The 17054-nt window shown below is 39.9% G+C and overlaps 1 protein-coding gene across 12 annotated transcripts in view; it reads left to right on the forward strand.

Moving 5' to 3' along the window:
* dab2ipb (DAB2 interacting protein b) overlaps nt 1-17054 on the forward strand; it is a 156417-nt gene that overhangs the window by 87604 nt on the left and 51759 nt on the right. For 10 of the 12 annotated variants that reach the window (XM_044144563.1, XM_044144564.1, XM_044144566.1 and 7 more), the window contains one exon: nt 15748-15901. In XM_044144563.1, the coding sequence (XP_044000498.1) occupies nt 15748-15901 (154 nt within the window). Of the gene's footprint in view, nt 1-473; nt 610-15747; nt 15902-17054 lie in introns of those variants that run through there. The other 2 variants (XM_044144567.1, XM_044144572.1) reach the window with 1 other exon arrangement.

Raw genomic sequence — 17054 nt, forward strand, 5'->3', positions numbered from 1 at the left:
AAAGGGAAAGAAAGACGAGTGGATGATGAGGGGGAAAAAAGCGACTCGATTCGACGGATCCAGTGTAGCTAGAAATATTTAGAGGCTAAACAACCTCATCTCCTTTACCTCTTTCACCTTTTGATGTAGTTTCTTGTTTTCTCTTCTGTCACTGCCACGTTTTTGCTTATTATGCAGCAGATCAGCAAAACTATAAGCTAAACATAGAACCGTGGGGAGGTAACACTGCCATGTCTGCAGGCATTTGAATGAAACCACAAAAGACGCAGGTGCCGCGTTGATATGTCGGTGAGCGGGCAAGCTTGCAATTTTTTTAGCTCCTCCACAGGTGACCTAATCTCAGCATATTACCACAGTCTTACAACACCGGGTTGTCCCGAATAACAGCGCTGTCTTTTTAACTGGGATGTGGAGAGAGGGGTGTGTCCGGGGCAGCAGACATCCTTAGGGAGTGCTGTGGTGTAAGTCAGAGGGCAGAGACTCCAGCTCTGTTCCCAGAGATCCAGTAGTTGCTCGGGAAGCCGTGAGACATGCAAATCCAAATTTCGGTCGCGCTTTTTGGAGCTCAGAGAGGATCCGCGGGACCATGTTTCACATTTTCAGTAAATCGTAAGTGTTTTCCCCCGTTTTTTTTTTTTTTTAAATGCCTCTTTCATGCTCGTGTGATAGTCGCTGGCGATTGCTGCAGCTCCAGCTGTTGTGGTTTACGGAAAGGGGAGAGAAAAAAAACTGTGCTTCTGCATCCACCCACGATCGACTCGGGCTGCATCCAGCCTGGTTCTAGCTGCCTAAATGTCACAAAGTAGTTCCTGCATGAATTATACATGCACAGAAATGCCATGATGGTTAATTAAAAAGAGGAAAAGTACAGAAGTCCTCAGGAGCTGGGGACGGATGCAAGAAGAAGCAAAAACAGAGACATGTTTAGACTCGAAGATGAAAAAAGGAAATTCATCGCCAGAGGCGAATCTCAGCTGTTGACTACAAACAAGAGCTCGGTATTGACAATTTAAAGCGGTTTGTCTGCTAAAATCACACCATCTGTTTAGCTCCTGTAATTATATATGCACCGACGAAAACACAAAGAAAGTCGAAGTTTGTTTTCTGATGTTGTTGTATGACTCCTGCCTCGCTGTGTAGGCAGTAGTTCTCTGCACTCCCTTTTCTCCCCGTGAACTCGAGTGCTCGTCTGCTTCTTTGTCCGGTGCCAAAGGGGTGTTTGAATATTCAGGTCAAGAAGTCAAAAACTGCACTTCCTCATCTCCTCCACTCCTGCACATGTTGCCCGTTCACGTCCAAGACTGTTTATGCATAAGCTCAAGAGAAAAGATGTGTAGCTAATTGATGTATTTTCTCAACTTGTTCTAAATGATGTAGCAGCAGTTGTTTTTCTTTTTGTTTTTTTGCCAGGCATAGGTTCCTAAAAATACAATGGTGTCCTCTTAACAGGCAAGCCGGCTCATTAGGACATGGGCACAGATGGACATGCTTTCTTCCTGACGCCGGTGTACTTGGAGCATTCTCAGCCAGAGCTGACTCATACATTCTAATGGGGCGCTGTTTTGCTCCTAATAGTCCTATTATTGTTGCAGTTGCTGGTTTTACTTCTTACTTCTACAGCTAAAGGGGCTACATGGCGAATCGATAATGGCTAATGAGGAAAGACAAAGAGGACCTGCCTAGCTCAGAGGAAAAAATATCTAAATATTCTTCTCTGTGTGTGTGTGTGCGCATCTGTGTGTGATATGAGTTGGCCTGGTGCAGTGTGGGATTTTTATTTATGTATTTACCAAATATTAACCTTAATTAAATATATCCGAGCTGAATGGTAATATTGTATTGACCCCAATTTAAAAACAGATTGTGTATAATAGGATTTTGCTGTTTTTATTGAAAACAGGCACAGAAATTCCTTAATAGGTCCTACTGCTGCTAAATTAATAGGACACGCTGATTAACACTGTTGCAGCAACGAACCTTTTATATATCTGTTTTTATTTTTCAATTAAATTGCGCTACCCCGATTGAATATATAAACTTTTTAGCAAGTAGTTTTAATGTTCTTATTTTAAAAATAGCTTAGCTTCTGGGATTAGCTTTGGCATTTTTTAATGGTGTCTGGTTAGTTAGGGTTCTCTGGTAGCACACCTGCAATTGACTGCCACTCATAATTTCCTGCTTACGCAGGTATTAACATTGTTGCCTTAATGAAAGTGATGGGCGATGGAAAAGTTTTCCAGACAGCAGAAGTTTTCCTTGCTGTGAGTTTGCCTTCCTTCCACCGGCAGAATGGCAGCACCCTTCCACCAAGTGACACGGCCCAAATGTCCAGAGAAGCTCTGCTAAATCTGGCACTTTGTCTGGCATTTAAATAAAGGGACTTGAGACTGTTGGAGCTGTTTTCATATAAAACGTTTGCAGCGTTGAAGCCAGACCTTTATGAATCTGACAGTTTGCTGTGACAGAGATGGATGCTGAGATTTAGGAGATGATCGGCTGTAGAGGACCGTGAAGACAGCAGCTGGCAGAAAATATTTGGATTTATGTCCCAGTAAAATTATACAAAATACCTCCCGAATATTCATGATGTCTCATGCTAACACAGTTATTTATTTTCTGCTGCATTTTATATATATTAAGGTGCTCCTTTAGTTAAGAAAACAGCTTGATGCAAATATATGCTTATATTCTTTGCAAAAACCACAAACAAAACTTTCTTCTGCCTATAAAAAAGTAACTAACTTTTACTTAAAGTAAGATTTTAGTGAGGTACTGCTTCCTTTTCATTTCAGTAAAATATTACAGCGGTAAATTGACTTGTATTTAGGAAAGACTTCGTCAAAGTTACAATATTTTTATACGCGTTTCTACATTACAAGAGAGGGGTAAGTAATGCTAATAGGCTAGTGATGCTAATGCACCACTTCAGCAGTTTATGAGCCATGTAGATGTTTTACTTTTCTCCAACTCCTCAGGTTCTAATGTTACAGGACAGTGTCTCAAACTGCTGACACACACAGACCCTCAGGCTTTTACTGTAAGGATTGCTGAACGGCCCAAAGTCAGTGATAAGTTAGTTAAGTGGACAGTTTTGGCCCTAATTAGGCCAACCTTTCCACCATCCTGTCTCACTTTGTTATAACCATTTCATCTCTGGCCTCATTTTCGACCATTTGTCCTCGTCTTTCGTTCCGGCATGTTTTTTTTCTTTTTTTTCTTTCTGAGCAGAATTTAGGTGCTTCGCAGACAAATTGGTGTCAGAAGCACTTTTGGAGAGATTTTTTTTTTCTTTTTATGATGCAAACAGCATTTTGCTGAAGGAGAGGATAATAAGCTCACCCAATCTATAAAGTTATGAAATGGCTTAATCATTATTTTATTGGCTGTTCAGTATCTCAGTTCTGCTATTTTTGGTCATGAAATAAAAAAGGGCTTCTTAAAATTAGAAATCTGATTTTCTCATTCTGGCTGAATAAAAAGGTTGAAGAGTCTTCTGATATTTTAATCATTTTTGCCATTTTTAGGCCTCAAAAACTAATTTTTTTGGGGGGTTGGGAGTTGCAAATTATTTCACCTTCAAGGATAACAGTTTCTGAAGATTCTTTTGCTGTAATTTTTCTCATCGTTTTCTAAAAACTAGAGAATTTTAATATGAAAAGACAGTGTCCTGTCTGATTCGCACCAGGCCAAACATTTTGCAAAGTAGATGGTTTCATGCTGTATTTGCACCAGACGTCCTCATGCAGACACTGCATTATTTTAAAAAAACAAAAAACGGTAAATGGTTTTTTTTAAGGACTAACACCATAGCAGCCTGTGAAAACTGTTGCTTTTACCAATTTTCCACATGGTAGCACCAAATTTAGGTAGAAACAGACTTATAAAGATGGTTTCCAAAGAAAAAAAATGTTTCTGTAATGACGTATAATTGGATAATGGAAAAATAACAATGTGAAAGCCTCCTTTGCAGAAGCTAACTGTTGCTTTCCATGGTGATAATGTGAAAATTTACATTTAAAAGTCTTTAAGACATAGCAAGGCAAAGTTAAGTTTTCTTTCTCTTTTTTGTTTCTTTCTCGTTTTGGTCTTGTCCTACATACAACCGAATGTGCTGAATATAAACACACCAAAAGCAAAAATATGTCATTTAGTCTATGTCGATGCTGATGTTTATACTCGACTCAGTGTTCAGTTTACTTCACTTCTCTGTTGTAACTTATTAAAGAATAATAAAATGCATTCAGTATTGATTTTTTTTCCTCTGTGCCTAAGCTGAAAAGAAAAAAAAGAAAGGAAAAAAAAAACAAATGTTGAGTTTTAGTAATGAAGCCAAGCGGGACACAGAGAAAAGGAAATATCAATATGTCTTTGTGGTGGTGGAAGCCGTAATGGGTCTTAGTACCTTTATTTGCTTGCCTGGAACGTCTACCAGTGTAATAAATTATTTAATCCCTTACATAAGACAGTATAAGAAGCAATTTTAAAAGTTGATGCTCTAAAGGAGAGTCTGGTTCATTGCTTAATCAGCTTAGTACTCTCTCTAGATATTTTGTATGGCCTTGGATGCTTTAAGTCAACATCTGTGCCTGGAAGAAGTATAATCCCACCAGACCGGAGTGACTATCAACGTGCATTGATCATAATCCATCATTTTTGTTGTCTTCAGGTGGATCAATAATGCTTTGGTGACCCCTAGTGTGACATTTGACCTTAGCTCCCGCTTAAAGAGTCATTCATTAGCGTGACCTGTGACCTCATTATAAACTGTCTGCTGCTGTACTCCTTCCAAATCCCCGAGTTGGATTACGTCTGCCATGAGTGAAACGTCTGGATAAATTCATTAAAGAAAAAAAAAAAAAACAACAACCCTGAAGCAGAACGAGCTGTCGGACAACAACTCAAGGAGAGAAAAATAATGTGGGAGATGATCGCACATGTTTAAGAACTCAACAGCCCTTGCAGATCGTCACTGGGTATTGATGTCCTTTGCAGTTGGCTGGTTTGATCACATTTGCGGCCAGCTGTTCTGTTCTCTCTCAATCAACTCTCAACTTGGGAGCTAAGCCCCAGTCCACCCACACTGGTGCAGCTTCGCGCCACTCTGTATTTCTCTCCAGCAGTGAGCATCCTAGCAGATGTTACACCGAATTAGCTCCCTGCTTAGAAGGGAGTCGGCGCTCTCGCTGTAATCAAGCTGTGTAGGTGTGTGTGTATGCATATATATGTGTTTCTTTTCTCTTTTTTTTTTACACCAGACAGCCTGGCTCGGTGGCTGCGTTGTTCTTCCACCACCTGAGCTCGGCTACTAGCCAGCCTTTCATCCCAGAGCACAGCATGTCGGCCAGTAGTGTGAGTCAGGCGACTCAACGGGCTCCTATCCCGGGGTCTGCAGGGTTGATCATTTAGCATCCTTTTCCCGTGAATGCTTTTTCTCTCTGTGTAGAGGTTTGTCCTTGTTTTTACACGCGTCTCATTCGCTCATTCAAATGCCTCCCTGCTCCCTGCAAATGAAAGGCTGGCTTTGTGCAGAGCCCTGATCTATCTTTAGTTAATGTTTGCCTCTCTCTATAGATCTAACTCCTTTTCATTTATTTATTTATTTTTGTTTGTGAAAGCCGTCAAACCATAGCTTCAGCCTTGCTTGGCACAGCTATTCTTAAAGTAGCACCCATCTTTTCTTTTGTCTCCCTGTAAGCTCTCTTTTGTATAGTGTGCATCAGACTGGTGACAAGTAAACCTAAAAAGAGGACAGATTTCTTGTCTGACTAATGCATTGGACATGCATCAACTTGTGTGTCAGACATTGGTTCCAACATACATTTCTATGCTCCTTTTCCCTCGCAGCCGATCAAAACTCACCGTTTCCAAGGACTGATGAACAGGAAAAAAAAAAAAAAAGCTTTTGATTATGAGCTTTAATCTGCGTGTGGTATATGAGTAAATCCAAAGGGTACCAGATCAGCATCTGGACATTTGGACTCTTGTTTGCTTCTGCATTGGTCTTCATCTCTAGACATCCCCCCTCCACATTCAGTATCAAATGAACTTTGTTCTGCTGGATCCCCCCAGTCTGACCTGATTGGCTACCGAAGCCTGTAGCTACATGTCAGCACAGCTCACACGTCCGCCGTTCTGCACCAGTACCATCTGACAGCAACCCCTTTTGTCCCTCTCCCCTGCCTCCCCTCAAACTTCCATTTTTTTCCTGACTTTTTGCTGCTAGCCAGACGTTTGTGTTTATTGTCTGTATTCTCCTGCCGGCCGTCAGCCAACTGTTTGGATGTCAGTCGACAGATGGGAGGTTGATGCACAAAAAGTGTGCTCCTCCACGGCTTTACCCTGACCGGTCTGCCGTTGGACTGAATGGTTGACGAAGATTGCAATGGGTAAAAAAAATTAACTAAGCAGGATTATTCACCCTACGGACTTAAACAGGCAAACCAAATCTGTTCAGGTCAAGTGAGAAATCAAGTCCCATGACAAGCTAATCTGTAGACACTTAGCTTTTTTAAAGTATTTGCTCATTTCCTCTATGTAGTCATCAAAGCTTTGGAAATAATAGTCATATAATCTTACAAGGCCTGCATGCATGAGTTACTCCTCATTTTATTTACCATACAGTGCTGTTTTTTTAATGGTGAGTCTTATTTTCATCTTTGTTTTTGGAGTTGGGTCCTCTCTTCTTTTTCATTCCTGTAGGATGAATGATTTTTGCTAGGCAGTAAAAGCTGATTGGTTGAGCCACAATCTAACCTTTTATTGCATTTCACAATAAAACAATTTTCAGCATTGTAATATTTTATGAAGACAAAAAAAGAAGATGCAAGACACCAACAAAAAGAATTCAATCATTTGTGAAAGTAGAATCTGAACTTATATACTGAGACTAAGGATGGATTTTATCCCTGGTGCCAGTCCAGGTCTCTCAAGAAGAGGAATTTGCCTAAACAAAGTTTCAGTCAGATGCTTCCTTAAAATCAGTGTTGCGTATATGCTTGAGAACCCATCAGCTTTTCACTTCAGCAAAATTACACAATGTTTTAGGAGCATCACATGGTCCTCATGGGTAATGTGACTACCGCCCTTCAAATTCACTCCCCATTAATGGTCCAGACGCCACAACATGAGTTTTTCTTCACCGACTTTGTTACTAAAGACGCATCTGACTTTGCATATTTAGCAATTGTCTCTAATACCATGTTGCTAAAATGGTACTTATGTGCTGCATTTTGCTAAGCTAAAGCTATCAAGTTTACTCTTGGTTTTTTTAGGACTTGTTGATAGTTTAGCTTGTAGCACATAGGGAAAGCCTGGAATGTGTTTTAATGACAATTCCTGTTTAGTTTTAAACTATTAAAACATTACCACGTCTGAACCACAGTAGACAAATTTAACATTTCTTTTTCTCCTGACATCGCATCTTCTTTAGCTGAACTGCTAAATATGTCCAAGGAAACGTATCAAAGTTTCCTAAATACCACTTGTTTTGACTGGTGTAACATAATTCAGACGCCGCCGCAAAATGTGTGCTTGTTTGTACTCTAATCCGCATCGGGCCTGTTCAGATGAGTGTGTTTGTTTAGTAGAGGGCAATATTAACAAGAAATCGGTCTGCTGCTCTGCAAGCAGAAAGCACATTGATTGTTGCATCAAACCAAAATGATGTGCAAACACCGGCCAAAGGGGTATTCGCAGCAACAGGAAAAAGAAAAAATCAACTCAACACCCGGCCTCCTCCTGCTTTAAACCACCGTTTTCTTGGGGATAAAAAGCATTTGCTACTGAAAGTTTTGTCAGCACATTAAACTTCGGTCATTTGGTTCAAGTTCCTTGTTGTGAGCAGCGCAAAGAGGCCGTTATTTACTGTACGAAGATTAACACAACTGCACACGCACTGCGACGCACCGATGCCTCGCCTGATAAACAGCAGGAGCAGCCCGGTTTGACAGACTTTAGAGCCGCTGTTATTTGGAGCTGCACTACATTAATTCATGTTATCTTGAGCGTTGGGCGACAACACGGTCTGGTGTGGCGCATTCAGTTATCCAGCAAGTCGGGGTATTGAAAGACCCCGGGGGGAATGAAGCCTATATGGGACCTAATGTCTCAGACTGTATTATGTCCCAGACTGGCTATCAGATCGACTCTTTTAACGGCATGCAGAGAGCAGCGCAGACACGCTCACAGTCCATTACTCCTCCACACGTTCCCAAGCTCTCGTTCATAACCGGGTTTCTATCGAACGTCGGCAGGACGCCGTCTGTCCCCGTCTCACTCTGCACTGATAGGACTGGACCTGATGCAGACATAAATTTCTAAGTAGTTACTGTGCATCTATACGGGTAGATCAGCAGTCAACCAGGTACTGAGAGGAAATAAAGTAACTCTGCAAGAAGAGTATAAAAAAATGGAAAGAAGAGACGCTCAGCTTTTCCTTGTTTTTTTGTTTTGTTTTTTTTTTTCCCCCAGCCTGTTATAACTCAGCCGAGACTATGTGATATTGATCTTCATATTTCAGTGAAATTCTGAACAGATACTGAAAAAATGTGCAACTACTGGAGAAGCAAAAAAAAAAAAAAAAAAAAAAAAGAATTTGGATTATGATCTATTTGATAGCCTCCGCATGCAGAGATTTGGTGGTGCATTTAAAATGCTTTTTGACTAAAGAAATGATTATGATACCTATTCAGTAGAGAATAGACCTTTGGCAAGAAGGTGTGTGAAACTTATATAATTGGATACCGTTTTAGGTAATGCTACTTTTGTTGTTTTATGCTTAATGGGAGCATTTTGTTTATATAGATAAGATTTATAAGATAAAGGTAAGAAAAAAACAGTTCTAACTTGAGATAAGTTATGATTATGTAATCATAGTAGTTGGAACGTCTACAAGAGATGACAAATACTGAATTTCATATATTTATGCATCTTATAATATTTAATCCATGTTTGTCTTCAAAGAGAAGTTATGAGACATGTTTTCTGTTGTATGTTTCTTACTTGCCTCACAATGTTTTGATGTAAATCTATAAATGAGGTCTTATTCCCAACTACCAATGTTATTTAAAGACAAATGCTGCCGATAAAATAATTTCATGTCAAAATGCTGAATATATTTACCAAATAGGCTTTACGTAACATTCTCAGCAGAATGTCAGGCTTGCTGGTTGTTTTATCATCATAGCTCTGATTAACGTTGTGCTGTTTATTGTCTTTCTTTGCTGCTGCTTTTGTTTGTGAAATATTTCCCCATCTTGCTTTTTTGCGTGTGCCTTGTTCACACGTGGTGGGTGGGCTACACCACCCTTTTTTTTTTTCCTTTTTTCTTTTCCATGTCTGGTCTCATCTCTATGAAAGCAGGATAGTTGTGGTAAGCAAACAGGGGGAAAAGGGATGTCAGCAGGGAGTTAAAACAGAGCAGTAAGCATACAGTGGCCCTCTGGGGCATCCAGGTGTGCCATATTGGATCCAGCTTCCATGAAAAAAAAAAAAAAAAACAGCAAAACATGAAACGGGCTTGTATAACAGCAGGGTGTCTATATACCACCTCTATGCTGTGCAACTGATCTATGCACTGTTCAAAGTTAAAGAGTAAGAAAAAGAAAGCACACTCCTTGATGTGTTTGTTTATGCTTCTTTGTATTCAGACCGAAATTATTTTAAAATGATTTTCAGCTTAGCTTAAGTGACAGATGATCCCTTCTACAGTTAGTTCCACGCAGGTAGCTCATGGTTTCATTATAGCCTATGAATGTCAACTAAAATAGACTAAAACTTGCAAGATGTTTTGTTAAGTTGAGAGTTGAATTTGATGGATTCTTTGATTTATCCAAATTTATTTATCCTGTAGGCTCTTTTGCACGAAGCAAGAAGGATTGTCAGTGATTTATGAGGAACAACGAGCATTGGCATTATCTGAATGTTCTCTTTTTTTTCCCCATGTTAAAGAGTGGCCAAGAAAAAATGTAAAGATGTTGCCTTTCCATATTTGTACTCACATAAATAGGATATTATGGATTACCAAGTTAAATGCTTTGAACAATTTGATCTGCGTAAATACGTGAAGAGTTATGTTGCAAAATTATCACCACATTTTCTTCAAAAAAAGATGGTAGACCCTCTATCAGATCAATTGATCTTCTAAAACCATTTAAATGTCACCTCATGTGTGGAACCAAACTTTTCCACTTTGTTATTGTTTACTAAACCAAGATAAAGCACATTTTGTTAAATGCGGTGACGCTTACCGAGATCTAGATAAAGACAACTTTTCCAGACAGTGCTGAAGACAAACATAGGACAGAAGCTACGTGGATGTTGTATTTGTAGGAGACTGTCGGCAGTCAAATTTGAACAATTTTTATATAAAGGTTTCTTTTCCTAGAGTGAAATGTAACGAAGATTGCTTTTCTGACGTAAAAAAAAAAAAAGCAGAGGAACGAGAACACATGCAATAATTAAATATCTAAATTAACTGATCAAAACAACAAATGCTTGTGTAGAGCAAGAAGAAAATAAATCTAGTATTGTTGTTAGAATTTTGTCTTTTGTTATGTTTTTGTTTCCTTTACTTAGATTTTGCCTTTATTTTTTCCTCTGTGTCTGCTTATTAGTTTATTATTTATAGTGCATTTAGATTTTAGGTTCCTCTAATTAATTTTGCTTTTTGTGTTAGTTTCAGGGTTTTTCCTCGGTTTACTTCTATTTTCTGCCGTTCTCCAGCTCTTTTTCTGTTACCTTCAGTCAGAACTCTCCCTCAGCTGTTTGCCATTCTTCCCCTGATTAATCCTATTAGTTGCTTGGTCAGTTTTTCCTCTCCCTCAGTGGACGAGCCTGTTTACGCTCATTGCGACTCACCGTTTCCTCCCATACCTACTTCCTTTTTTTTGCCATTGTTTTCCTGTGATAGCAGTTGTATCTCCACCATTTTCTCCTGAATCTTGTGTTAGGTTTTGTTTTTCTCATTCTTTTGTGAAAAAAAAAAGTCTCTGAAACTTCACCTGAATTTGTTGTATCCTGCCTTGATAAATGTTTAAAATCTCCCCCGCCAACTGAGGAAATTCAGTATGTTAAAAACATAAAAATTCTCAAATATTTGACATAAACATACTCGGCCATTGGACTTTCAAAAGTGGTTCTTTTCTAACTTCCTGTAATAGTTGTGCTGCAGTGCCGATACCAGACAAGGAAACTCGAACATTCAGTAAACAAGTTGCATTTTAGTTAATGCAAAATATATTTTACTGTCCCAGTTGTCAGCAACTTCCTGTTCTAAGGCTCTCATGTGATATATTTACAAATCAGAACATGGTGGTTCACGGACACAAGATAAACAGTTTTCATTCGTACATTACATTCCAAAAGAACTGCCTTTCTTTTTCGCAGGAGACACTTGTAGTTACTGAAATTCCACGGTCTGCTATATCGCTAGTAGAACCATCTGAAATATTTAGACGTTTAGCAGAAAATAAAAAAAAAAAACCTAGTAAAAGGGGAAGCAACTTCTTACCGGTGGCTAAGAAAGGAGAAGGTAGAGACAGATAAAATAAAGGACGACAGCTGCCCAATTCCCTCTGACCTCGGGTGAACAGAGTGAGAGAAAACACATTCGGCAGCACAGCATTTGGCGTGTCGAAGGATTTTCAAGGGCATTGCAAGCCGTGTGACGAGGATGGATGATGTTGGGGAGCGGGAGGGAAGGGAAAACAGCAGAGGAATGAGGGGAGGAAGTCAGCAAGCCCTTGCTCTCGCCGCCGCCTGTCACTTTCAGGGGGTCGGCTCGGACGGCGCGTCAGGCGAATTGATGTCGCTTGAAAGGAGCAGGATTCACACGTCTCTCGTTGCCATTTCCGAGAACTCGCATTTGAATAATAAGCGGCAAATTACACTTTGCGGCGCCCATTTAATGTAACGGCGTACAGATGATGGGCAGCGTTATTATTCATCCGTTCACACGCTCACAGCCTCCCACCACTTTCGATGACACTAATGTTCTTAGAATGCGATCCGCAGCGAGACGAAACGTATCCTAGTGTAAGAAGGAATAATGTCCCTTTTTGAGGATGTGTCCCTTTATTTGCTGTGATTTCTATTAATATCAGGCCACATGTTCAAAAAAATACATATATTCCTGAATGTTTGAAATGTGAGTGCTTGCTAATTAAACTGTTCTGTCATATTTACAGCTGCTTCTTGTCAGTCACATAGTTCAAACTGCAGTCTCAACCTTAAGCTGTGATTTTATAAATATGCAGTCTTGACTGTTCAATTCAATGTTCTCGTCAATGCAGTCTGGTCACTGCTGTATTTGACACTGTGGATCAAAAACTAGCGGTTGACAGCCTGATAGAGTTGGTGAAATTATCTGGTTTCTAGCAAAATCGTTTCAGATTCTGTTGGCTGACCTGCTAGAGCAGCTATACAGAAATCTGGTTCAGCAAATATTAAGATTTCATTCTTGGGTCATGTTACTCAACATCTAATTTCATCTACCATCCCAGACAGTGAAATCTCTTACTATAAGTGTTCTGATGACTGATAGCTTTCAGTCACTATGTGACCACGGTCTCTTACAGACGCTGAGTCAGAGTATCCACGATGTCCATGACTGGGATGAGAATTTTCTCTGACATCCTGCTGCAAAGTAAAGAAGTTATTGATTTTAAATCCTAAAATTATGAGCTTAGATACAAGCACTTAGCATGCATGAACAGAAATGTAGTAATATACTTAGACCTAAATTTTGCCAACTAAAAAAAGTGTATTTCTTGATGAGCCTAGTATTAGCCCTAACCCTAGTATTAAGTATACTGCGAAGAAAGGATCTTTGCTCTTATTTAAAGTAGATTGCTGTAGCTGAGTCTGTGAACATGAGAAAAACTGCCTCATAAAGATTGTCCACATCATTTGTATAATATAAACAACTTGCTTAAAATTAGCATTTTACTGGGATACTGCATATCCCTTCATTTTCGGAGTCACCTTCTAAATGAACCGTGCCACACAACTAAACGCCTTTCCTTTCCAGCTCTTCAATACAGTTGCACATACCCTTCCCTTCCTTTTCCTACGTGGTTGACAGGCTCTATGTGCACTTCTGCCCAGCACCCAAGCAGCCAATCATAAAGCAGAGGAAGGTGCAAACACACTTTCCCTGCAGGGGAATTGTCAGGATGTGACTGCGATTTTTTTGTTTGGTTTTGTTTTGGTGTTTTTTTTTTGCTTTTTTCCCCAAATGCTCGATGGCATTGTCCTGTTTGAGACTGCGTGTAGACGTCTGTGTGTGTCCAAGAGATTAGAAGTTAGAGTCATTGTCCACTTTCACATGCGACCTAGGATTTTACAGCAGAGCTGCTGAAATATAGAAAAGAGCTAATCTGCCAGAACATCCACCATGCTTTTCCCGGAATGCGCCTTTCGAAAATCCTCAGAAGAGATGTACATCACACACGGAGGCTCACGCAGACACACTGGCTTACCATGTAATCTGTTCTTAGAGGAACCTGTTAAATGATTGTTCTCACTCATTACTCTTGGAGCTGACCCCTCTGTCTTTATTTCAGTGTCCCCCTAGAGTCATGTAGCAGGCCTGTTGCTGCTTACTTCCCCCTCTAGAATAATAGACATGTGATCCTTGTATCGGCATGAGACTCACCGGGACATGAGTGTTGTCAGCGGCTAATAGGAGGACATGAGTAAACAGTTTGTTGCAAAAGTAATTATTGCACTTCAGCTTTTCCACATTTTGTCAATTTAACTTTTTATTAGGGTGTGATAGGCAAAAACTGTGGATTTGTATCTTTGTCGCACAGCGTTTGTAAATGATGTATTTTGAAAAAGAACACTACACATTAGGCTGAAAACATCATCCCTATGGTAAAACAAAATCAAACATAGTAGTGGCAGTATCATAGTAAGGTGAATGCTTTACTTTAAGCTGCTCAGAGTAATAGGTGGACGAAGGGACGTAAATAAAATCCTGTAGATGCTGCAAAAGACATGAAACTGGGGCGACGGCTCCTTCCAGGAAGACGTCGACACTAAACACGCCACCAGATCCGCAGTATACCGCCACGGATCAAAGAAAACCCACGCGTCGGAGAGGTTCCCTCCAAACTGAATGACCTTGAGCTATCCTATAATGAATAATTAGTTAAATTATAAGGTGTTAGAGACATATCCCCAAAAGATATGCAGCTATAATTACAGCAAAAGGCAGTGCTAGAAAGTATGACTCACGGGGGTTGAGTACGTGCATCCACATATCATTCATGTATCATCTTCCTTTCACTTCCTCAATGCTTTGTGTTGGTCTAGCTCATAAAATGCATAGAAGTTTATGTTTGTAAGGCCACAAAAATGTAGAACAGTCTGTTTGATATAAATAGTGAGTACTGGCATAAAACACATAATCAGTATTGGATGCAAAGCATGAGGACACAATATTCCCCTGCTTCAGCTCCGGAAACTAGGACAGCATCAAACGCCGCAAACAGTCAAGAGCTCTTTACTTTGTTTAGTAATCTTCTTTGGCAAAAATAAACAGGGAAAGAATTGAGCCCTGTGGCTGCATTTGTCAGGGGATTGAAGCACTCGAAGATGCATGTCGGGGTCCTTATCACAGTTCGATGGAGAAAACATTCGCAGAAACTCGCGGAGATGTTGGCACCTCAGCTCGTAATTTCTGCGACTGTGATAAATAAAAATCAGAAACCTGACTAGGAGCAAATGTAATTAACTTTTTTTTTCTTACACTTGGAATAAGATTGATCTGGTGTTTATATATATATATATATATTTACAATCCTAAGTGGAGAGTAGCAGAAGACTTACACTGCCAGAAAGAAATTTCAGCTCTAAAATTGGTTTTTCCAAGGTCATTGAACTCAATTAGCCCTATACAGATAGGGCTTGTTTGCTGTAATCAGTCGGGGAGGCCAGGTGATACCAATTGCAAGCTTTGTAAAAAAGAAAACCTTTACAAAGTTTACATAACCGATCCTCAGAAGGTAACAGAAGTGCATTTTCTCAGTTTTGTGGAGTAATTAAGAAAGGTCAGTAAAGGTAAAGACCCTACAAATCCTTAGCCGATGTGAAATACCCTCAGGAAGACCTAGCAAACTTGGCCTAGCAGTGTACTATTACTGAGAAGGGAACCCTTTAAGTATTCTAATAAAGACTTAGTATGAAACAAACCCTTTAGGCCAACGGTCTTCAACTCCAGACCTCAAGAGCCAATTTCCTACAACTGTTGGATGTATCTCGGCTTCAACACACATTTTGGAGAACATGATTACATGATTATCTGCCGTTTGATTCATGTGTGTTGGACCAGGGATACATCTAAAGGTCGCAGGACAGCTAATAGTTTATTGTTTTTGGACATTGATTCTGTTATTTGCTTCATATTTGTGGATCCATAGCATCGGTTGGCTCTCCAGCTTTTGAACTTACACACTGATACCTAAGATTGAAAATTAGATGTTTCAAAGCCTCCATCAGCATCCACTCTTATGAGTGAGTATGTCAACATGTTCTTCTATACAATAAGTCGCGAGCCCCGTCACGCTGTGAGCTCGTCAGCCTCAAGGCAAGTGGCCTGCCGCTGTCGTCCTCACACTCCGTCTTCACACTCACCATGAATGCTAGCTGCATATGTTCCCTCTCCTGTACTTCCTCTGCTCACAGTCTGCACAGTGACTCAGTTCTCACCATCCCTCTCCTCTCCTCTCCTCCCTCCTCCTGTAGATCGCATTTGATGCCAAGACTGAAGGAGTCTCGCTCCCATGAATCACTGCTCAGCCCCAGTAGCGCCGTGGAAGCCCTGGACTTAAGCATGGAGGACGAGGTCATCATCAAACCTGTGCACAGCAGCATCCTCGGCCAGGACTACTGCTTCGAGGTGAGGCGGCGCTTTTTTTTTCTCCACGCACATCCCTACAGGCGAGATATGCAAAGTAGGTGTGAGAATTAAACCTGCAATGGTTGGAAGCAAAGGTTTAAACCGCCTGTTCTTATTTTAGCCAAATTCCCATTCTCTTTTTGATCAAGTGCAGTTTGTAGAGGCTTTTCCTGTCACTGAGACTCCTGTGTAAGAGATCAGCTAGTCAATATGAAGCTACTGTGAGTGCCAGGGGTCTCCAACTCCTGCTGTCAAGGGCTAATGTTCTGAGACTTTTAGTGTCTCTGCTTCATCACCACCTGAGTTAAATAATAAGGTGATTAGCAGGAGTCTGGAAAAGTTGACTCCAAACAGAGGAGGAGATTCAGCTTAATAAAATTAACAGTTGAAACAGCAGCAAATAATGCACATTTGTTCTGCTTCCTCATACTTTATTTCTGAAATCCTCAAAAGTATAACAAAATTATAAAATGAGCTTTTCCAGCATGATTTAGATACTTTAATGATGAAAATGTGTAGATGGCTAAATGTGTCTTTCATCAAGCTGAACATTCAAGCTAATATTTGCTCATTTTTGGACCAATAGAAAGCATCTTACCCTACAAAGTCACCAATTGATTTCAGTGTGCGTTTTCAATTTTATGTTAAGAGTGTGACTTATTAACAAGTAAATAAATCCACATTTAGACACTGAAATAATGACAGTAGAACTTTTTTTTTAACATATATATCTTTTCAAAATGTGGTTTGAAAACCAGCTTGAAAATGTACTGTACTAAGGTTTTAGTTCATACTAAACCTTAATCTATCAATAAAGGTACATTTAACTAGAAAGTGTGTGGAAAAACTTTGAGATTATCGTGTACAGAGTCCTCTGGTGTGTTTGGAGTTTATTTCTAAGCAGAGGTCTTACATTGGGACTGATTGATTATGGAAATGTATTGATACCAGCACGATTTGGAAACGGTATCAGCAGGAATTGTTGAATCAGTCATGATTCGTTTGTTGTGATACTAGAAATATTTTGAGTTTGAAATAAAATCCTTTGCTGTTTAACTGCAGCCGTTTTTTTTAAGAGTCTTTTTGCCATTCTCCCTGAAACTCCAGCACTTTGAAAACGACCGACAGAGACACACCACAAGGTCATAAAACG

This window comes from Gambusia affinis, linkage group LG17, assembly GCF_019740435.1.
Source record: "Gambusia affinis linkage group LG17, SWU_Gaff_1.0, whole genome shotgun sequence".
Lineage (NCBI taxonomy): Eukaryota > Metazoa > Chordata > Actinopteri > Cyprinodontiformes > Poeciliidae > Gambusia > Gambusia affinis.